Source organism: Ostrea edulis, chromosome 4 (genome assembly GCF_947568905.1).
Source record: "Ostrea edulis chromosome 4, xbOstEdul1.1, whole genome shotgun sequence".
Lineage (NCBI taxonomy): Eukaryota > Metazoa > Mollusca > Bivalvia > Ostreida > Ostreidae > Ostrea > Ostrea edulis.
In genome coordinates this window covers 47597147-47621231 of record NC_079167.1, presented here as the reverse complement: position 1 = coordinate 47621231, position 24085 = coordinate 47597147, and the positions used below count along the sequence as shown (strand labels likewise).

Here is a 24085-nt window from a genome sequence, read left to right as displayed (position 1 = left end):
TGTTCAAACCGGTTGTTAAGGGATGCTTACACATCCATAGCACCTAATCTCACCTCTGGTGTGTCTAGGGGTCCGTGTTTGCACTGTTCTTAATTATGTTTTAGGGGATTTAGGGATTGATCACTAATCGTTATGTCCACTTTCATATATTCGTATTCGACCTCTTGGGTAATCCGATAACGCAAATCATGGAAGGAGGAAAATCTAATGACAGAAATAAGGGCCCTTGTAAGACTTATTCGAAATAAATGCTATGTAATACGTCAACCGTCTGTGATTTGGGCAAAAAGTAAGATAATTAAACGCTTGCCAAAATTAAACATTTAAATATATTTTTTTAATGTAGTTTTAAATGATTAACTGAAATGCAAAAAAGAAATTCACGAAGAAGCAAAACGACTGCCATTTTTTGTGATTTTGTCATGAAAAGGTTAATGTAAAAATTAAACTTTACAAATAGATTTTAGCTTACAAGCCTATATGAATACCGGTATTAGATTTTTTGCCTAGATCTTTCGTATTTCAAAACAATAGTGATTCTTACATTTTCAAATCCATACGTTTCTTTGGTGGTATAGAAGATCTGATTGTCAATGTTCCTCCTTATGTTGTAAGATCGTGAATCTCTATTGATATACCCAACGCTGAATATAACGAAGACAAAGATGGCATATATCACAAGTCTCCTAAACACTGCCTGTGCAGCCACTTCATTCTGACGTAGTTTTCGCTGTGAATCTAGGACTGTATCATCTGGAGGGCCATTACCGGTCAACACCTCCAGCCTAAATGCTGTAATAATATGTTTATGAAACAGTGAAACTGAAATGGCAGCGAACACAGTGTTAATGTAAAACACATGCTGTAATTGTGCGATAATTGCATGTTCAAATTAACCTCACCAGGGTATTTTACTCTGACAGAGATATACAATATAATACAAATACATGTAAACGTATATATCATTCTTATTTTCGGACTCCTAACTGTGGATAAAAACTACACAAAAGACTCGTTATTTATACGTTTTGCAAAGGTTTTTTCATATGTATTTATTATAATCAATTTGTTCATGACAAAAATATTTGAAATGTTGCTATGGTAAGACTCTTGGAACCCATCCAACTCTAAAAAGTCACGATTCTACTTAAATGTACTTGCACAGCACCATATTGCGGGCTATTTTGAAAAAAACAACAACTTTCTTTCGTTTGACTTTTAGAGAATTTCTTTCTCCTTTCTCTCATATTTCATGCTATACTTTTCTCTCCTTTATGGTTCCACCCTTGACTGGGATTTCATAGTTTAGATATATCCGAATATTTTATATCATTCAACAAACTGTAGCTCTGTAAACCTTCGTTAAAGATATTTCAAGATTTGTGAGTGTATTCCTATGCATTTTGCTTCCATGTTAATATTGTGATCAAGGCCTTAGGATCTAAATTCTACACAATAGGAAGATGCAAGTATGGTATTTTGACACATTGTGATCCTTTTCTCAAGGAAAACAATTCAATCTTTTCATGGTATACCACTCGCGAAGCGTTTTGCTCAAAACTTTTAATTATGGAAACTGCTTGTTGTAGGATTTCAAATTCCATTTATTAAAATGTATCTTATGTCAAGTTTGGTTGAGAATATCTACTTCATTCTTAAAAATAAGTAGAAAATACACCGATTACAAGTTTGTGAAGACAAACAATCATTAAGTAGATTGACAATTTTGATTAGGAAAGCTTTTCGTATGCATAGTTAGAAAGGAATATTTGAATGCTTACTGAGATAAATTCTGGAAGAATTCCGTTGTTGTCTCTCAGCAGCATTTTTGATTATGTCCAAATCAACATTTGGGCATTCACCGTCAACTGGCTTTCTGAATAGAAGGGCCACAAGAACTGCCATAATAACTACCTAAAGAAAAGAAGGGGTTTAATAGAGAAAAGTAACACATTCAATGAGGAATTTCAAGTTGAAAGTCAATTACCTATACATATGTGCTTACATTTATCGGATCCAAGATGAATAGGGATTCGAAGAAGGAAAACACAAACGTTGAAAGCCATTGTTCTGATTTAGTTTTTCCGAAGTCCATGCTGTACAAAATAACAAAGAAGCCAGAGGTCACGATGGCGAGGATAAGAATAATCCATCCAACGTACACCATACCATGAGGCAGAGGTAATCTTTCCTCTTTGTAAAAGTTCACAGAATTGTCCTCGGTGTCACATTCATCGTTCTGTATATCTTCCTTTACATCATGAAAAGCTTCCTTGTTGTCCGTTTTTTTCCCATTGAATACATTTTTAGAAGAATAATTTGATCTCGATTTTTTAAATATGAAAGTTATGATAAAAACAGGAACAGTCGTTATTAGAATACTTATGAACGACACGTAAATTGTTGTCAAAGAAAATTTCATCATTCCAATCGCCACTTGGTTTGGCTGAACTTCATCATCAGATTTAAAAAACATGCAACTTGTTACCATAGTAAGAAAGAGTAATGCATAAGCACAGGTAAGTCGCTGAACTCGTGAAAAATTGCTTTGTTGTGGACGTATAAGCATTGAAAGCCACAAGTGATTTTCTGTGGCATTAAATCTGGTGTGTTCAGATATAAGTTGATCATAAGAAGTTAAATTCTCATGCATTGTAACCGAAATAATTCGTTCCACCATGCCATCGTCTTGTTCTACGGCTAACCATTTGTCACACAGAAACACATATCTGAAGGAATGAAATAAGTAACATATGAGAAAAATATACTGTAAATACTATGTGTCTGCATTGGCAAAAAATACTTGCCTCTTTCCAATCTGTAGGTCGTCTAACACTATTTTATACAAAAACCATGACCGCTGATCGCCAGTTCCTGAATTGTCATGCCAGACGCGGAAATATGTCAAATCACCCAAGTACGTTTTGGTGCCCACCAGAAATGTCCGTAAACTTCCACTTGGAAACCCCTGTGATATACATATCCTCTTTATTTAAATTCATGTATATGGATTAAAAACCTACTAATAGATATATTTTCAGTGTTTGAAAACGTACATGAGTGTAGCCATCACTGAGAATTCGGACACCGGAGTCCCCGTCTTCACCCCCGATAATGAAGCTGACGTTGGACTTGGTGCCTCCGTCACGTCGTAGTCCCGTATGGACTGAGAGTAAGTAGAAGTAGGCATCCGTGTTTTCACTGTCGCACAGGAATCGTGTTCTCCACTTTAACAGTTGGAAATTAATTGCAACGAATTAATCAACCCATGTTTGATTTTTCAAGAGTTTCAGAAACAGAAAACGTATCAAAAAGGTATTATCATATGTTAGAAAATAATATCTTTCATTATTACTGACCAAAATGTTTCTAACATCAATTTCAAAAACTTCAGTGTAAAAGAAAGTTATATGATCATTTTGAAATTAATCCCAATTAAAGATAAATTATACCTTGACGACATCTTGCTTGTCTTTTCTCCTCAAGAAAAGTAATGCTATGACATATATAACAAGTAACCCAGCGATAGTGCCATAAACCGCTGCATTTTCAGGATCGAATTTCCCCCAAACAGCATGAAAGTCGATCTTGTTTGGTGGTACGTAAAACGTTGTAGCAAACAAATTCCCTGGAGGTTTGGAACATCGACATACTGTCTCGTTAAAGGTGGAAATATCCAAAACCTTGTAATTGGATATTAGATTTGTATGAATGTGTGCAATGTAACCAATTTTAAATGAATGTGCTACACGGGATGATGAACACAACCCATAGTTTTGCGCGGAAGTGAGCGAAATGAAAGATACGTATCCGGTAAATAGTATTTATCCGGAATGCTAGTGTCCAATGGCCGCAAAAACAAACGAAGTGGAGAGACGTGGAAGGGAAAAACTGAAAGTATGGCAAACATGGATCCCTGGACACACCAGATCAGGTAAGTAGAGCCTATTTATCAATATTCTATGCCGATGTCGTTATGAACTATATGCAAAATTTAACCAAATAGTGGTATATCACAATCCCATTACATTGAAATGATCATTGTAATTTTTGTCCAATTGGAAAGTTTTTATTCAATATTGACATGCTTTAGATATAGGGTATTCATTTGAGGGATGGGAGGAGGAGGGGGTATTCTCTTTAGGGAAATGGACAGGCAATGCCTACATCAACAGGGGTGGGGTAGGCTAAAGCGTTAAAATGAAAATGGGAGGCCCGAGGGATGTAATCCAATTTATCAGTTAGCATATACCAGAACTAGTAAATGCCTGAAAAAGAAGCAGTATGGACTTATATATCCATAAAAGTAATTCACATTGTCCATGCAAAGTTGTAGTATGTATTCAGGGATAGATCATACTTACTAATTACTTTTTCTTGAAGTGAATATATACATTACTTGTTTCTCCTAACTACTACTTTATGGCATAAATTGAATATGGCTTCTTATTCACAGGAAAATCAACCTCAAGATTCAGTCCCTGGTGTTGGAGAGCTTTTATCTTGAAAACAACAGATGCTAGTGCCACACAACCAAAAGAATGTAGTAAACATACTGCTACCTTTACATGCATTACAAATTAAGTTGCTAAATATAAATGTAGGGCGTTTTTATTATGCCCCCCTTTGAAAAAGAGGGGGCATATTGTTTTGCACCTGTCGGTCGGACCGTCTGTCGGTCGGTCGGTTGGTCTGTAGACCATGTGTTGTCCGCTCAATATCTTGAGAACCATTCACTTGATGATAATGATATTTCATATGTGGGTTAGTTATGAGTAGAAGAGGATCCCTATTGGTTTTTTTTTAGGTCAAAAGGTCAAAGGTCAAGGGTCAATCTACTCTGGACATAGGAATATAATGTCCGCTCAATATCTTGAGAACCCTTTGCTTGAAAGACATCAAACTTGATACACTGGCACATCTTCAAGAGAAAATGACCCCTATTGATTTTGAGGTCACATGGTCAAAGGTCAAGGATCAAACTTGACATGGGAATATACTGTCCATTCAATATTTTGAGAACCCTTCGCTTGACAGACATCAAACTTGGTACACTGGTACATCTTCAGGAGTTGATGACCCCTATTGATTTTTAGGTCGCATGGTCAATCCACTCTTGACATAGGAAGATATTGTCTGCTCAATATTTTGAATTGATGACACTACTCTCAATTAAATGATGTGTGTGTGTATAACCCTTTTCAAATTTGCACCATGGGGGGGGGGGGCATATGTGTTTTACAAACATCTCTTGTTTATTAAAAACATTGTATCAAGCTCTAAATTTAATAAGTAAATTTTGTAATATTCCCGTGTGAATCCGGGTTAGAATAGATCCTCAGTACCCTTTGCTTGTCGTAAGAGGCGACTTAATGGGGCGGTCCTTCAGAAGAGACCGCAAAAACCGAGGTCCCTTGTCACAGCAGGTGTGGCACGATCAAGATCCCCCTGCTCAAAAGCCATAAGCGTCGAGCATAGGCCTAAATTTTGCAGCCCTGCACCGGCAATGGTGACGTCTCCATATGAGTAAAATATTCTCGAGAGGGAGGTTAAACAATATTAAATCAATCAATTCAAACCTAAACTGATGGAGGAATCTAATATCATGGATCTACCATAGTACTTTTTTAAACTGGCATTTGACTTCATGTTGCTTTTCAAAGTAAGTGTAATTAAGTATGATGTGCATTACATGCAATTTTAATGATGTGATCTTCAATCCAGGCTGGTGATTTTGATGCAATATTAATATTGACTTAGAAATTGAATAACGAAATTCTTCTGTGTGCATGCATATCAATCATCAGATTTTGTGTCATGTTAAACCATCTGAATTTTATAATCCATTCAGCTTAAATTTAGAGGAAAAAACAAGTAAAGATATTTAATAGTACTATTGTAAATGTACATACATCAACCTTTAACCCCCCCCCCCCCACACACACACACACAATGATTCTTATAGTTGTGTAATTACATGAATAAATATATATTACCGAGCCTCGAAGGCCCGTCCGCAAAGCAAGGCTCTAAAGGTAACACGTATGCAAATGGGGAAAAAAGAAAATCAGCAAATGAATAGAGATAATCTCTACATACGTTCACTGAAAATTTTGTGATCTATATGGGCGCTGTCATTATGTTTTGTTCATTAGTTCTACAGTTATTCGTGTTTTAATTTTGAATGCGAAAAACACAAGACTGATGTCCAATTTGTAATTCAAACACTCAGTTTGTTAAAACTAAATGGTATTATTATTATTGTTACAGTTTTTATTCAATCATCAAATAGGAAAACAGTAATACGACCAAAGAATTGAACGAGTTCATGCGTTTCTTTTACAAAAAAATATACGATATATTTACGCTTACCCTTTTACCACTTTGAATTTGTTGGTTATTTTGTGTTTTATTATAACTGTCTTTTAATTAAATTGCAAGTGGGATGTATTGTTATTTATAATTATTTAATTTGAAAGACTAAGAAAAAAGTCGAGGTTACATGTGACGTCACAATGCACAATTTACGTCGATTAGCGCTATATTCCCCGCGTTAAAGGAATAGCTGGATCCTGTAATTACCCTCATATACCCCCCCCCTTTAATATTTAAATGTCACTGGGCGTTTAGCGCAAGGGGAATTTCATAAATAATATATATTTCTAAATGAATTACAATTTACCGTACTTAACAGAATTATGGTTATCACTTGAGACACGCCTATGACCATTTCATGCTTCGCTCGGTCCAACGGTATATATGATTTTTTTTATCAAATGAATTGTTGACAATTGAGAGAACTTGCATCAAAATTGTCTAGCAATTTAAGACAAAGTGCGATATGATGTGTTTTCTCAATAAACTAGTGGGTATTGTTTTTACAAAAAAACCCAGATGTCTCCCCTTCAAAGTTTGATTGTCTAATAACCGGGGCAACAATAATGAGTGCAAGCGTCTTAATGTCTGCTTTCCAAGGAATGGGTCAAGGTAAAAAAAAATTGGTACAGTACATCTTGTCTTAAATCTGCCTTCCACGTTGTAAGTTTGAAAACCTAATGTCAAAGAGTTCTCAGGTTATGGTCTGGACTATACTTTGATGTAAAAGAGTGACCTTGACAATGTAAGTAGGTCAAGGTAAAAAATGTTGGTGATGTGCACCCCCTCCTCAATATTGCCTTTCCATATTACAAGTTTGCAGTCTTGATGTCAAACAAATCTTAGTTATGAAATCATCAAGTTTTTTTTAAACATTACATTGAATGAAGAAATGGGTCAAGGTCAGAAATGTTTGTACAGTACATCTTGTCTTAATGCCTGCTTTCCATGTTGTAAGTTTGAAATCCTAATGTCAAATAGTTCTCAGGTTATAGTCTTGATGTAAAAGAGTGACCTTGACACTGTAAGTGGATGAAGGTCAAAAATGTTTGTGGTGTGCACCCCTCTTCCATATGACCTCTCCATATTCCAAGTTTAAAGTTTTAATGTCAAACGGTTGTCAAGTCAGCTTTTGGCCTGGACTATATTTTGACATAAAAAAATTGACCTTGACTTTATAAATGGGTCAAGATTAAAATTTTTGGTGGAATTCCCCTTTCCTCATTCCCCCTTCTCACATTCTAAGCTTGAAGTCTTAATGTCAAAGCGTTCTAAAGTTATGGTCAATTCATGTTTTTCTTAATTTGACCTTGAATGAAGAAAGGAGTCAAGGTCAAAAATTTTGGTGCACTCTTCCATATGATCTCTCCATATTCCAAGTTTGAAGTTTTAATGTCAAACAGTTGTCAAGTCAGATTTTGGTCTGGACTATATTTTGATATAAAAAATTGACCTTGACTTTATAAATGGGTCAAGGTCAACATTTTTGGTGGAATTCCCCCTTTTCTCATTCTCATATTCTAAGTTTGAAGTCTTAATGTCAAAGGGTTCTAAAGTTATGGTCTATTCATGTTTTTCTTAATTTGACCTTGAATGAAGAAAGGGGTCAAGGTCAAATTTTTTGGTGGAATTCCCCTTTCCTCATTCCCCCTTCTCATATTCTAAGTTTGAAGTCTTAATGTCAAAGGGTTCTAAAGTTATGGTCTATTCATGTTTTTCTTAATTTAACCTTGAATGAGGAAAGGGGTCAAGGTCAAAAATGTTGGTGCAGTGCACCCTGTGTCTATGTCTTCTTGTCACGTTCCAAGTTTGAAATCGTAATTTCAAAGGGTTCTCAACTATTGGCCTGGACTATATGTTGACGTAAAAGATTGACCTTGACTTTATAAGTGGGTCAAAGTCAAAAGTTTTGGGGATGGATACCCGTCTTCTATACCATCTCCTTATGTTCCAAGTTTGAAGTCTTAAAGTCAAAGGGTTCTCTAGTTAGGGCCCGGACAAAATTTGGTTGAAGAAGAAGAAGAAGAAAAATGACAAAAACAATATGTCTCCCCTTTGAAGGGGAGACATAATTATGAAAGGTAAAAATGGGTGTTTTCACTTCTCACAATGTGGAAAGACAGAGAAATCTAAACTATCATCAGCTGCAATATTCAATTATTTGATAGTGTTGCATTAAATCTATACTTGACAAGGTATATGTAAATTTAAAAGTATTTCAATTTAAAACTTTGATCCATTACTTTATTTCTCTAGTCTGTTCATATATTTGAATATGTAAGTAGATCTAATCGCCTTAAGGTTATTCATTGAAAAGTTGGTGTTTTGGTTCCTGCTTTTGTGTCAAGGTTAGTTGAAGGTTGCTCTATCAAGTAATATTGTGTTTAATGCTCACAGCCTGGTATTTGATTAATTTGCTCAAAGGGAGCAAATGACTTTGATTTATTAGAATGGTATTTTCAGACGTATTTAAGAAATGAACAGCACTTTTGAGCTGTTCATGGTCAGTATTGAACGGATTTGGATTTGAGGCAAATTCTGTGAATCGCGCTATTGACCATGGACAGCTTTAAAGTGCTACTCATTTCTTATATTTATTTACTAAATCACCGTTTGCTTCTTACTTATTGCATAAAACGAACTATTAGTCATAGTCGAATTGTGACGTACGTCAACACATAGACATGACGTCACACTTCGTCTCACCCTGCCTTTTATCAACATTACACGGTGCACTGTATTTTGGAGGTAGGAGACCGCAATATTGGGATGATATTCCACGTAAGTTCACAATCTTAATCCGAGGTGTGACTTGCGAGATCTTTGTAACACATGTTGTATTTTTTCTAATCATTACGCTCTCTCAGTCGCATGCTTTAAACTAGTTCATAATCCGTTCATAGTCAATATGAACGGATTGTGTCGCGCGCTGAAATTAGTTGGTTCATAGAGGAAAATGCGATTTGTAATATAGATATACTATGGTATCTATACTATGGAGTCCGAAATGCGTGATTTAAAGCAATGAGGATTGATATGACCATGACATTACATGACTCGTATGTAAAAATAGCACACATTACATCCATGATATAGCTTGTTACTCTTCTGCACAGCGCATCTGCATTGGTCAGACTTTCGTGTTGAGGGTATAGAGTTCTACGGGTGGATGATATGGCCCCAGGGTCAGTGTCAACTTCTTGAACCCACTTTGACATTGGAGCTAATAATATTGAAATGACTGCCGCACACATCAGTCAGACGTACATACATATGTATATCGTTTCCAGTCGTAACGAGTGGAATAAACAAACTTGCTCCACACTTTTCTCAGATATATGTTCGAAGGAAACTCGTATAGAGACTGGATCTAAAGAAAAGCCGTTTTACCACCGTCACATTCCAATTTGATATCCTTTACTCCGTACACCTTATACTCAGACGCGTTAAATCAGAGAGGGGACACTTTTAATTTTGATGAAGTTGATTTTCTGTTATACATCATTTAAGTATGTTTGGTCCCTTTTTATTTTCCTTTGACTGTCAAGAATCTTAGACAAGTTATCCTCTCCTTCCCTTCAGAAAAACCGTGCTTTGTGCCTGATACTCTTTATGATTCTTATGTGCAATAAAAATGAAGTTCAGTCAAATTTCTGACAATTTGTTTGCATATTGTAATGAAAAAAATAATCTACTTTTAGTCAATTAGCTCTAAATACACATAGAAGATTGAAGAAATAATATATATTACTCTGATATAGCCTACCAAAATACTGTGTAATTTCATTCCAATTTTACCTAGAAAAATTCGTCATGTAATTGGATATGTAAGGTATTTCATATCTAATAGAAATTATTTTATAATGATAACAATTGATCCGGAAATATATTATTTATTGGTGACGTGTCGCTCAAGTAGGTGCATGTATAATCTCACGAGAATACCGCTTGTGTTCATCTGCCCGTGTAGCACATTCATTTCAAATTACAAAGATAATTTTGAAAAGACTGAACATGTCATTTCATATTCTTTTTACTTCTTTTGCTAATCCACAAGTTAATGCATGCAGTTTAATAATGCACAGTACCTTGCAGCCGTTATCTACCCACTGATTTGTTTCTTCATCAAATGTTCTACATCCAGACGTCACCAAAGCCATGCTAAAATTTCCATCGGAAGGGTAAAAAAGAAGTGATGTAGAATTGATAGCCTCTCGTTTTCGTCTTAGGCTATTTTGAGACTCGTCTATTACTAAGAAAGAGAATGAAATCGGAAACAGGAATATGAAATAGGGTTTACATGTACAATGCAAACATACAAAGTAAAGGTAAAATATGTCATGATCATTCAAGAACAAGTGTATAAAATACTTTTTCGAAGCCACCCTACCAGAAAACTGTTTTCGGATGTTTTAAGCATAATTATATATTTTCAAAATCAAACACATGTATGAAAGAAAAAAAAGTTTCCGCCGTGATTCCGCTCAGAATTTGTGATACCATATTTTCAATGATATAAGCGTTTGCTTCCAGAACTATCATATACTATCATCAAATGAAACAGAAGCAATGTTCACCTTGTTCTGGCCTCAGCCCAATATATAATTTCCCTTTCCGAAATATCTTATCAGGAAGAAAGATTTTAAAACCATAGGGATCTTCCCAATTCGACACTTTGACATCCGTTTTATAGTCGTACATGTTACGTTCAGGGTATGTATCCATGCGTCCAAAAGCAGTGTATAAAACTTGATCGCCAAGACTAGATGGATCGTATACATCTGGTTTGAGATACACAATAGTTGCATCCGGTCCCTTTAGGTCTGTGATGAAGTAAAACATGGGGTACTCGCCTCCAGATATATTGGTGGGAAAAAAGGGCTTGAAAAACGTCTTCCCTATGTTTTGGAATTTTATATTTTTTGGAATATCCACTTCTTTTTCAGACTCATCTCTGATTTGGATTGAAACCAATGATGATCCAATTGTTTCAGACCCAGAAGCGTAAAAGTAAGGATTTTTCTTGTATTCTGTCATCTGTACATAGAACGATTGAATTAAGCATTGGTCATTTTTAAATATATATTAGCGTTTTGTAGAGTTGATACAAAATAATGCAATACTGTTAAATATTTCACCCAAGTGCTTAGAAATTATTTTATAATACATTTACTTGTAACAAATACTTATTGTAACCCATATTCGAAAATAATTCACACAATTGAAATTCATTCCTCAAAATACAGAGTGATTTTCCACGTATATGATGTATTCACGTTTAATCTTACCCATACTTCCACAGATTTTGCCGTTGATGTGTTCAGTGTTTCACTATCTAGCTCCAATCCAGTATTTCTCCTTTGTAGTGTTTTATTAATTAGATCTTCTCTTTTGTCCTTCTGGACGGACAGCTGTACCTGATCAGTGTTAACTATGTCTGTTCCAGTCCCGACCTGGACGATTTTAGATTTTGCTTTGAGGGAGTCTCTTATTGCTGATGCCATCTTTCCACCAATATTCGTTGCCTCAAAATTCAGAAATAGAAGCATGTTTAAATGTTTTAAATGATGCCATGTGGATGTCCAATATGATTTATTTAAAATCTATTTTGTTTTGAAATATTTTTGCTATATGAAAATAGTTCAAGTTTACAGTTTCATTGATTCATTTTACTTAATCAACATTCTTTATGTCATATAAACACAATTGTTGTTTAGTCCTAGGAAGGACATCAAAATACGTTTGCTGTTCTGTTCCCATTTTGTTGAAACGGCAAATACGGGAGCTGTTCAATATGAAATGTGTATTGTACGATATCTCAAAATCATTCGACTCAAAAATTGAAATGAACATTACATCCCTTCAAAGTATTCTCCACGATTTGGAATACATAATTTCAATCTCTGAATCCATTTCTGAAATGCGTCACGGTACGCGGATTTAGGTAGATCTCTGAGGCACTGATGGCTGAGTCAAGGGCTTGTCGGGATTTGTAACGACGACCAGATAAGAACTTTTTAAGCTTTGGAAAAAGGAAACAGTCGCATGGGGCTAGATCTGGAGAGTATGGTAGGTGTGGCAAGACGGTAACCTTCTCCGACTTCAAAAAATGCTTCACAAGCTCAGATGTATGTGATGGAGCATTATCATGAAGTAGACGAACATGCCTAAATCCTGACACAGGGCGTCGTTTATATTTCTTGAGCTTTTTTGTATAACACCTCGGTAATACCGACCTGTAACACTTTTGCCCTTCGACACCGGAATTTGTTCGGCTATACCATCACATGGGAAGAATTTGCAATAAAGAACCTTCTTTGTGCTTATGGTTCTTTTGGCAACTATAGGCCTTCTACCGTGTTTAGTTAGCCATATTTTGTTTCCAATTTTTCTTACTGGTTTGAAATAGTGAACCCATGTTTCGTCACCAGTAACAATGTTTGCGAATTGTCTTCAATTGAATTTGGGAAACATTCTGAGCAATTGCTTAGCGGTTTGTACTCGTACCCGTTTTGGTCATCTGTCAATATATGCGGTATTCATCTGGCAGAAATCTTTCGTACTTTCAAAATACGCTTAAAAATGAAATGCACCCGTGATAGCGATATGCCAACAGCTTTGGCAATATTACGAATCGTGTATCTGCCATCACTTTCAATCATTTCCCAGACATTTGCCTTGCCTGTTACAGTCACAGGTCAGCTAGATTTTGCTGCATCTTTGACGGACTCTTTGTCAGTCAGAAATTTCTTTCTCAACCTACGAACCTACCTTATCAGACCCATAAACTTCCTCCAATTCAGTAAAACTCTGCATTACCGAATGACCGAGTTTTGTGCAAACTTTTATGTACATAATGTAAGCTCTAATTTCTTCAATATTCTCAACCCGTTTCCCAGCCATTTTTACAACAGAGGTCAACGACGGGCTCTATTGAAATGACTATAAGTTTGAAACTATGTGGAGCTGAAGGCTCGTGTTTATAACGTTGGAATGGTTGTGAATAAAGCTATTCAAGAGTATCATCATCCACGAAATCGTGCAAAGAGTTATCGCCCTCGTATTGCCGCATTCCGCGTCATATAAAATTCATACCTTGTCATGTAACGCTAGTTGTTATTTTCCGGGCTTTAGTGCAGGTTTTATTGTGCTCACTATTTTTCTAATTCAGTTATTTCCGGTGAGACAAACGTGGCTTTTGGCAGGTTATCGGTACCACGATGTAAGTTTATTTGCTACTATTCCATGTGAATATGTTGGTTAATTTACGCAAATACATTGTCATTGTCAATGTCATTGTTAAGATTTGACCTTTTGAAATGTAGTGGTTTATGGTTGTTTAACTTTTTTCTCTTGTCGACTTGAGACGATTGTTTACATTGACTCGTTTTGCGCCAAATGTTATGGCCAGTGATTTTATGTTGAATTATGAACTGCTCGAAGTGATTACTGATAGAATTTAGTGTATATAGTTCAGTAATACATATAAGGACTCATTTTGAACACAGAATGAACTAAACAAGGGTAGTTGTATGCTGTTTGTGTGAACGATCGCCAGTCTTGAGACTTGATCTGCAGTTTATTATGTACAACATGGTTATCTACGGCAGGGCATTCTAGTCATATGTAGTCTAGTCATTTGTGCATGTAATTTGCCCATGTTGTTGGACCATTTTGTGATTCCTGTTTTGTTTTATTGTATTCACCACATACATGTGTGTGCAACAACACTACCAGAATAAACTGATCTACCTCATCCCAAGTGTTTTTGATTTGACTCTAGAGTGTTAGGTGTATACAGTGGTATAACAGGCTGAGATCGGGCAGTCACATACCTTCTTTAGAATTATCAAATATTTAATTAAATAATATCAAACACAATTTACTAAATGAAAATGTAAGGAAAGAAAGTAATTTTTGCTCATTTTATACGATATAAAAGAAGTTTGGATATTTTATGCTATTTCAGAAACAGCTTACAATGTGTAAACTGTCCCAATTTACTTTATATCGTATTGACTGAGCAAAAGTTACGTTCATTCCATAAATGTTTTGACAACAAGAAAATCTAGTACCGTTTTAGCTTTTCTTTCCTGATTTTCTCTATGTTTTCTCTTTAAACTTAAAACAGATTCAGCGAATGCAGTTTTTTCTTCAGTAGTCATATTCGCTAGATTTGTGTTTCCGTTGCTATAATACACAGCATCATCGATGTCAGACAGAATATCCGTTAATGAAACTCCTGTCTCCAAGTTTGATATTTCAGTGGGAACCATGATGTCCACAAGATTGCTTAGTGCTTCCAATACTCCTAATGCCAAAAACAAACATAACCCAGAAATACTCTATTTGCATTGATAATAATAATAGTAAACTGAACGTTGTGTATGGATACTTAAAATGATCACTGCAAGTATTCATTGAGTCATTACATAATCAGATATAACTCCTTACCAGAGGCTGTGTCTTGTATGTTTTGTATTTCCTCCACAGGAAACGGTTTGTTGAACGAAACCTGGCGGATATTATCCATAAGATTCTTAGCTCCCTCTGCTGCTGCTTCCTGCAACAGACGTACGTCATGTCATGTGTTAGATATGTTGCTCAAATAGTTACTGGGCACTCACTGGATACTTTTATACATATACGCCGTATTTCTAGTTGTCGTACTAAATACCACCTACGTGTTAATGGAGAGAAACGACACATCGAACTTTGACTTTTGTGGCAACATAACACATAATATTTGTTACAATGTATGAATTTTCTATATCACCTACACTGATGACGAACACAATACATTGTTTTCCGGCTTCGGTCTGTCTAACTATGTCTATAACATAGTTTTGAAATTTATGTTGCAGATATATTTGAGGACTCTCTGCTAATTGGTGTTGCCAAAGTAATTTCCCAGCACGCACACGTACGTGTGCTCAAATTTGATTTAGTAATATTTAAGTGTATAAATATCTCTCATGAATGAGGTCATACGGAATGATATTCAGATCATAGGTACACACTACTGAAACCTACAATGTGAGTTTTTTGTTGCGCTGAAACATATGCACATGCATGTCTATACACGTGCATGTCTATACACGTGCATTGTTTTGGTCTTCATATTTTGGATTCACTGTTGGTCCCTTGTTTTTGATTGAAATGTTTTGAAATTTATCTAGTTTGCCAATACAATCTATCGTTGGGTCAAATGCTATCTGACTTGTTTCATACCGATTGTTAGGCCGTTCTTGGCACACTGATTTTGACTACGGATAACGCCGTTTATCTGATCAAGATATAGGGCTCACGGTGGGTGTGACCGGTAAACAGGAGATGCTTACTCATCCTAGGCGCCTGATCCCACCTCTGATATATTCAGTGGTCCGTGTTTTCCCAACTCTCCACTTTGTATTGTTTATAGGAGTTATGAGATTGATCACTGTTTGTTGTCTTCATCTTTCATCGTGTAGTTATATATTTAGACTTATAACGGATCGCCATGGTCAAACTACTCGCCAGTATATGCATGCACGTACACATAACTCTGATTGGATAATATCTAAATGTCTATAACTGATTTGCTTGCGTTTGGAATGGACTGAACGTCGTAAAATTTTGAGACGCTTCACAGATTGTTCTGGTGGAAATCACCTGCACGTCCTAAAACAAATACCACCACTTGCTAAGTGGGAAGTATTTGGGGAACATCTGTAACGGTACCATTTACAATTAGAACTAGTTAAGGTCTTCCTTTTCCAACGGAAGACCTTATAGTGATTCTGTTGTTCGTTTTCCTCTTTTGTCGTAAGGGCTTTCCACCTTTCTGTATACTGGAATGCCCATTTGATATTATTCTGTTTATTATCAATATTTTCTTTCCGCCAAAATATGATTCTACGCCTCAAGACTTATTGAAAGCAATATAGTCCATCACATTCAACATCTTAAAACATGCTCATATTTCATCCTGCATACTTGAAGTTTGACACCCAACGAATGTATGGGACTTTACGCGAAAAACCATTATTATATATTCATCTTGGAAACCGTGAATGGTAGGAGCATGAAATTGCTGATTAAGATTAAAAAAGAAATTCTAACTTTCTAGGGTTCGTTGATTCATAAAGGAAGTTATTGCCCCTGAAAGTTTGCGATTTTTACGTAAAAAATTACAACTTCTAAAGTATAAGTCGTAAAGAGACGAAATCAACTGGAATGGGATACCTGACCTTTAATTTTGAAAATTAGATCAATATTAAAGGCAAAGATCACCCAGAATCTATAAAAATCCGCATTTTCAGCGTGTAGAATACCCTTAAGATATAATATGCACAAGTAATCACATCACAGCTGATTTCAACGCAAAATATTACGACTCTGACCTTTCTCGGATTACAGTGACTTGCGTAAAAGCCATTGCTATCAGTACAATATCGAAACCGTACATGGAGGAACATCAAATCTTCAAGACAATTAATACCTGATTAAGTGCAAAAGACTATTTCTTACTTTTGAGAGTTTATTGATCCGTAAAGGGAGTTGTTGTCCCTGAAAGTTTATGATGTATGAGTAACAATTACACCTTCTAAATATTAATCGTATCGAGATGAAACAAACTGTAATGTGATCCTTAACCTTTTGACCTTGAAAGTTAGGTCAAGTTCAAAGGTCAAGGTAATCAAGAATCGATAAAAATGAGCATTGTGTCGTCTTCAGCGTATAGTATACCTTTTAAGATATAATATGCATTAGTTGATTGATTAATTGTTTATACGTCTCGTCCAGAAATTTTCACTCATATTGAGACGTCACCAGCTGTAGGTGAAGTACCACAAATTTAGACCTATGCTTAGCGCTCAGGGCCGACGCAGTGAGGGTTTTTATCAAGTCATTTATCATGCCAACGCCTGTCGCGAAAAGGGATCCTCGTTTTTAAGGTTATATCCGAAAGACCCGTGATTCTCACTTCTCAATGCCGAACATTTCTCGAAGGAGTAATCAATGCCTATTTTAATGTCTTATATGTAGGTTTAACGCAGCCATGTCACGAGCGGGGCTCAAATTCACGACCTTATGGTTACGAAGCGAACGCTGAGCTACCGCAACCGGTAGTCACATCTTTACTGGTTTTAAGGAATCACATTATACGATTCTGAACGTTGACCTTTCTTGGATTTACTTTCGTAAAAGCATCGAGTTTGATCTGATGATCCGTGCCTGTCAACGAGACGTGATCCAACTCTTCGGATCAAGTTACTGTAGTGATGATAAATTCATTATATAACCTTAAATCCACATTTATAAGATACTAAAGGTAATCCAAAATCCAACTTAACAAAAATACAGACATGCAGTGAAATTATATTTTGTGTACGCAGTTTTGTTTGTGACGCGGTCAATATTTTCCACAAAAAAAAAACCCCGTTGCGTTGATATGATGCATTGTGACGTCATCAGTTTCAGAGGATACTGAACCACAGTGTGGTGATCTGAAATATCAGATCACACTCTGTGAAATCCACAGTATCAAAAAACGAAACATTGATATATATATATATATATATATATAACTACCTGTTTTAATGACTTAGGTCTGTCGCAGCCAGGATTCGAACCCCGGTCTCCCGCATACGGGGCGAACGCTCTTTTTTCTCTTTTATTAGGGGCGAACGCTCTAACCTCTAGGCCACCGCGGCATTATACAATTTAATATAATTTTTCTATATTTATTGTTTATATTTATAAAATCTAAGCAATCGATAAAGGTAATGTTTTTTAACAATGTCGGATTGTACCCGACTCAGATGCACGGACTTTTTCATGGTTAGTGAACACATGTTGTTTATTGAAGTGTTCATACGCACGAGTTTTACTGGCCAATACTGTTTGGAGTAAGAAGTGTAAAAGGTTTGTTTGGACACTATTCGTTAAGGAAAGCACTTTAGTTTTGACAAAATTTACCCTTCTGTCACGCCATACTCAGAGAAAACCAACGTAATCGTGCTGTTGGGATGCTTCAAGTTGGAATGGCACAAAATATCGTAGCAAGACACTTTGGAGTTCATTGGAACATCATCCAGTCATTATGGAGACGTTTCCAACAATCTGGTAACACTCGGGATCGATCACCTTCTGGGCGTCCTCATGTGACGTCGCGTCGACAGGACGACCACATTAGACTTTGTGCACTTGAGAAATCGTTTCGAGACAGCAAGTTTGACTGCTCGTAGCATTCCTGGACTTCGACCAATCAGTCAAAGAACTGTGCGTAATCGTCTGCGCGAGCACAACATCAGACCAAGACGTCCAGCGGTGTGCCCAATACTGCTTCAACGTCATCGTATCGCTAGACTAGCGTGGTGCAGACGACATCTGCAATTCAGAATACAGGAGTGGGCAAATATTTTGTTCACTGATGAATCCAGATTTCATTTGGATAGCAGTGACGGCCATTGTAGAGTGTATCGTCGCGTTGGGGAGCGGTACCAGGACGCTTGTGTTGTGCAACGTCGACAATTCGGTGGAGGTAGCGTTATGGTGTGGGGTGGAATAACAGCATGTGGAAGGACCCCTATACAAATTGTCAATGGAAATCTCACCGGTGTACGCTATCGAGACGGAATTATTCAGCGCCATATGATACCCTTCATACAGAGACAGCAAAATCACATCACTCTGGAGCAAGACAACGCAAGGCCACATGTTGAACGTGTAGTCAGGGACTTTTTTGTTCAACAGAATGTCGACGTCTTGCCTTGGTCAGCTGTTTTCCCCGATTTATCGCCGATCGAGCACGTCTGGGATGAAATGGAACGACATCTACGCAGTTTACCAAATCAGCCAGTGACATTGGCTGATTTAGGCCAGGCTTTAACCAACATCTGGAACAACATACCTCAAGCATTTCTGAACACCTTAGTGGCATCAATGAGGCGCCGTTGTCAAGCATGTGTGAATGCAAATGGTGGTCACACGCGTTATTAACTTTGTTAATTCAAATTCTAATACCAGTGTCTTTCGAGTGTGCTGAAATTGACGTTATTCGACGTTAACATTAATGGGTTATGAAATGTTGTAACGAATACATTTTTAACAGTATTACAAAAAATTGAATTTGTTCATTGTTATTTTTTATAATTATTTTTTCATATATTAAATAATGCAGCTTCTTTTTTCCGCTAGTATATATAGATTCATACATACAAATATGAATACAAAAAATATATTTAGCAATATGGACCTTGTAATGTTTGTGAATGAAATCCATTGACAAACAGAATTACAGTAGATCTAATAAGCAATAATACGATAATACAATAATAAAAAAGGATGATAATAACAAATAATTCAAAAATGAAAAACAAATATAAGTAAAAAGAATGTTACCAAAAATAGTGTATATTTCATTGTTTCAATTATATTTAACATTTAAATTTCAGCATAACTCTTATAACAAAATAAAAAATGACAAATAAATAAAAAAAAAAAGAAGAAAGATATTAATACTGATTAAAATAGATGTGAATATATGAATGGCACTCGTTCCTGAAGTAAATGTTGATGCGTGTATTTTTAAAAAAAAAATTATTATCCTATATAATTAAGTAAAATATTACTAAGCATTATTAAAGGAAGAACCGAACACTTTATTAAACCACGCTGCCCTACTTAATTTAGTTTGAGGTTTGCAAACGGAGAAAGTGTCTGATAATTTGTATATAGTAGTCTTATGGGTTAGGAAAAGAACAACAATTCTTATCAGTAATTCTACAACACCCCCTTCCTTCTATTACGAACGGCAAATCTTATTAGAAGTCCCCCCTCTTATTACTTTCGGAGCATGCACGTTATTTACTTCCTATTCTGCCTCAGCATCCAACTTTGGTACAGGCAAAAAATATAATCGCGAAACATCGACGTTCTTTAAAATAAATAAGCTACCAAACTCAACGGAAAAAATGCTGAGGACAAAATCTCAACGGGCATCGAAGTCAAGCTACACAACCGGCATCCCGTGTATCTTTAAGAAGTGTATTGGCCCGGGGGCGAACAGGCCATGATGACGCACATGCGTCCACAGCGGGACATTCTTCAACGGTCACTAAGCCTTCATCCAAGCGCTTCATCATCGTCGTTACGGACAACGCAAATAGATGGGGAGCGTTTTCAACAGTCGCTAGGTATCAACATGCCAACCATGCCCTCTGTGCCAGTGCATGCGAGTCCTATTGCTAATATCGTGCCCGACGTGGGGATGGCATCATCATCATCGGGGGCAACAATCAATCAAGGTACGGATGCTAATTTTGATACATGTACCCCTAGTCCATTTTCTATTAGGAGCTCGGGGGCAACAATCAATCAAGGTACGGATGCTAATTTTGATACATGTACCCCTAGTCCATTTTCTATTAGGAGCTCATGAGCTCCTAATAGAAAAGCCACACTGTTAATTTTTCAGAAAATCGAAACCTAATTGTCTTTGAAGGAGTGTTTTCCTACTCAAACCTAAGAATAAGGAAAGAAAGATAGCAAATTTTTGTCAATGGCTGGATGGATTTTTCATATATGCATCAATTTACCTACAAAAGCCATTCCTCTTATAAGGTACGTCTTTACAATTAAAAAGGTGGCGTCCAACATTAATTTAGATTGATTGGACTATGATGTGCAATTTCGTTTAAAGAAATATGTTGATGCCTCCCTAAGTTTGGGGTTCGATTGATGCTGAGCTTTGGTTGTTTTACATGCAGTGAGCATATTTTGACAAAACCCAGCAAATGAGTCCAACCAGCCATAAGTTTAATCTAAAACGTTATGATTTCAATTTTGAGGGTTCTTGTCAGAAACAATGTTGTAAATATCTTCATCTGGACCCAGTTGCATGAAGGTTAATTAACTTTAACTGACAGTTAACTTGCCATTAACTTGAACATTTATATAGCGTTAACTTGAAGTTAACTGTCAGTTAAACCTAACTAACTTTTGTGCAACTGGACCCAGTGCATTAAATGTAATGCACCCCGCCCATCAATCAACTGTCATAGATTTAGTCAATCTTCTCAAGCTCCTCGAAATCCCCAGGCTCGTTCAGATCCAAATAACTATGGTACCAATTTTTTCAGGAACCAGCAACAGCATAATTCTGGACAACAAAATACCAGGTAGTTTGTGGTATAAGTTATTGGACATTGGGTATTCTCCTATTAAAACTCAAAACTTGGATTTATTACTTAGAAATTATCCTTTCAAGCATATAGCAACAACTTTATCTAATGGTTTCAAGAATGGGGTTTCCCTATAGTAGTCAGATTTAAGAAAACAAGAGATGTTTGTAAAACACATATGCCCCCCATGGTGCAAAATTAAAAAGGATTATACACACACACATCATTTAATTGAGAGTAGTATCATCAATTCAAGATATTGAGCAGACAATATCTTCCTATGTCAAGAGTGGATTGACCATGTGACCTAAAAATCAATAGGGGTCATCAACTCCTGAAGATGTACCAGTGTACCAAGTTTGATGTCTGTCAAGCAAAGGGTTCTCAAGATATTGAACGGACAGTATATTCCTATGTCCAATTTGACCCTTGACTTTTGACCATGTGACCTTAAAATAATTAGTAGTCATCTTCTCCTGAAGATGTACCAGTGTACTAAGTTTGATGTCTGTCAAGCAAAGGGTTCTCAAGATATTGAGCGGACAGTATATTTCTATGTACAGTTTAACCCTTGACCTTTGACCACGCAACCTCAAAATCAATAGGTGTCATCTTCTCCTGAAGATGTACCAGTGTACCAAGTTTAATGTCTGTCAAGCAAAGGGTTCTCAAGATATGGAGCAGACAGTATATTCCAATGTCCAGTTTGACCCTTGACCTTTGACCATGTGATCTGAAAATCAATAGGGGTCGTCTTCTCCTGAAGACCTACCAGTGTACCACGTTTGATATCTGTCAAGCAAAGTGTTCTCAAGATATTGAACGGACAGTATATTCCTATGTCCAGTTTGACCCTTGACCTTTAAACATGTGACCTTAAAATAAATAGGGGTAGTTTTCTCCTGAAGATGTACCAGTGTACCAAGTTTGATGTCTGTCAAGCGAAGGGTTCTCAAAATATTGAACGGACAGTAATATCCTGTTTAGTGTGACCCTTGACCTTTGACCATGTGACCTCAAAATCAATAGTGGTCGTCTTCTCCTGAAGTCGTATCAGTGTACCAAGTTTGATGTCTGTCAAGAAAAGGGTTCTCAAGATACTGAGCAGACAGTATATTCCCATGTCAAGTTTGACCCTTGACCTTTGACCATGTGACCTCAAAATCAATAGGGGTCATCTTCTCTTAAAGATGTACCAGTGTATCAAGTTTGATGTCTGTCAAGCAAAGGGTTCTCGAGATATATGATGGACAGTATATTCCTATGTCCAGTTTGACCCTTGACCTTTGACCATGTGACCTCAAAATCAATAGGGGTCATCTACTCCTTAGGATGTACCAGTGTGCCAAGTTTGATGTCTTTCAAGCAGAGGGTTCTCAAGACATTGAGCGGACATTATATTCCTATGTCCAGAGTAGATTGACCCTTGACCTTTGACCCTTTGACCTGAAAAACAATAGGGATCCTCTTCTACTCATAACTAACCCACATATGAAATATCATTATCATCCAGTGAATGGTTCTCAAGATATTGAGCGGACAACACATGGTCTACAGACCGACCGACCGACCGACAGACCGACCGACCTACCGACCGACAGGTGCAAAACAATATGCCCCCTCTTTTTCAAAGGGGGGCATAAAAAGTAGAATTTAAGAGCACGATTTCAGTTCAAGAACATGCTGTCAAACTCCAGCAAAAATATTCAAAGAAGTTGAGCTAGGTAGAGTTTTACGCCCCTTTCCGTATCCCCCCATTTCAAATTTGAGATGAATTCCTATCGGTAGTTTCCCTAAAAAACAAGGTGGGTGAAGAATGATTTCTAATTTGTCATATCCAATTGGTGATAGTATCAATGATGATATTGACGAACAATATTGTTCGGTGTCATATGTTACATTTGACGAAGCTGTATTATTAATTCAAGAGTTTGGTCAAAATGGATATCTCTAGTGCATTCAGGTTATTGCCAGTTTGTCCAGAAAATTTTTGTTTGTTAGGTTTCAAGTTTTTTGATTAATATTATATTGACAAATGTTCAATTTCGTGTTTATTATTCTAAATGTTCTCATCATTCATTCATTGAGAATTGCAGCAAAGATCTAATTCAAGAGGAATAACTCACTATTTGGATGATTTTTTTGTTCACTGAAAAAAATAACTAGTAAAATACACTAAGCAAACTAGTAAAACTACTGTCCATACAATCACTAATTTAAAAGTAGTTTTTACTAGGTGTTAAGTAAGTTTACTATTTGTCAACTAGTAATTTAACTAATCAGACAGTAAAACATTACTTCAGTCAATAGTAAATATTATTTAGTATGCATTCAGTAGATTTACTAATTTTCCATTCCTGTATTCCATTCCCAAAATTACTAGCATTGTAGTAATTTAATTGATAGGACAAGTAAAATCGTCCTGTTAATTCTTCAAAAAAATTGAATACAGAGGATAACATCAAGAACTTTAATCTGAAGTTAAAAGTCGACATGATCTTCTGGTCAATCTTGATTGCGATGGGGGATATATCTTCTGTGGA

The 24085-nt window shown here is 36.4% G+C and overlaps 1 protein-coding gene across 1 annotated transcript in view; it reads right to left on the bottom strand.

Moving 5' to 3' along the window:
• Positions 1-24085, bottom strand: part of LOC125669026 (uncharacterized) — a 143020-nt gene that overhangs the window by 22895 nt on the left and 96040 nt on the right. Inside the window, exons 16-26 of the mRNA XM_056161390.1 lie at positions 14830-14938; positions 14451-14686; positions 11664-11900; positions 10953-11412; positions 10464-10627; positions 3453-3683; positions 3057-3227; positions 2808-2968; positions 2006-2729; positions 1782-1914; positions 545-792 (exon numbers count right to left, since the gene is read on the bottom strand). Coding sequence (XP_056017365.1) covers positions 545-792; positions 1782-1914; positions 2006-2729; positions 2808-2968; positions 3057-3227; positions 3453-3683; positions 10464-10627; positions 10953-11412; positions 11664-11900; positions 14451-14686; positions 14830-14938 — 2874 coding nt within the window. The remainder of the gene's footprint in view (positions 1-544; positions 793-1781; positions 1915-2005; positions 2730-2807; positions 2969-3056; positions 3228-3452; positions 3684-10463; positions 10628-10952; positions 11413-11663; positions 11901-14450; positions 14687-14829; positions 14939-24085) is intronic.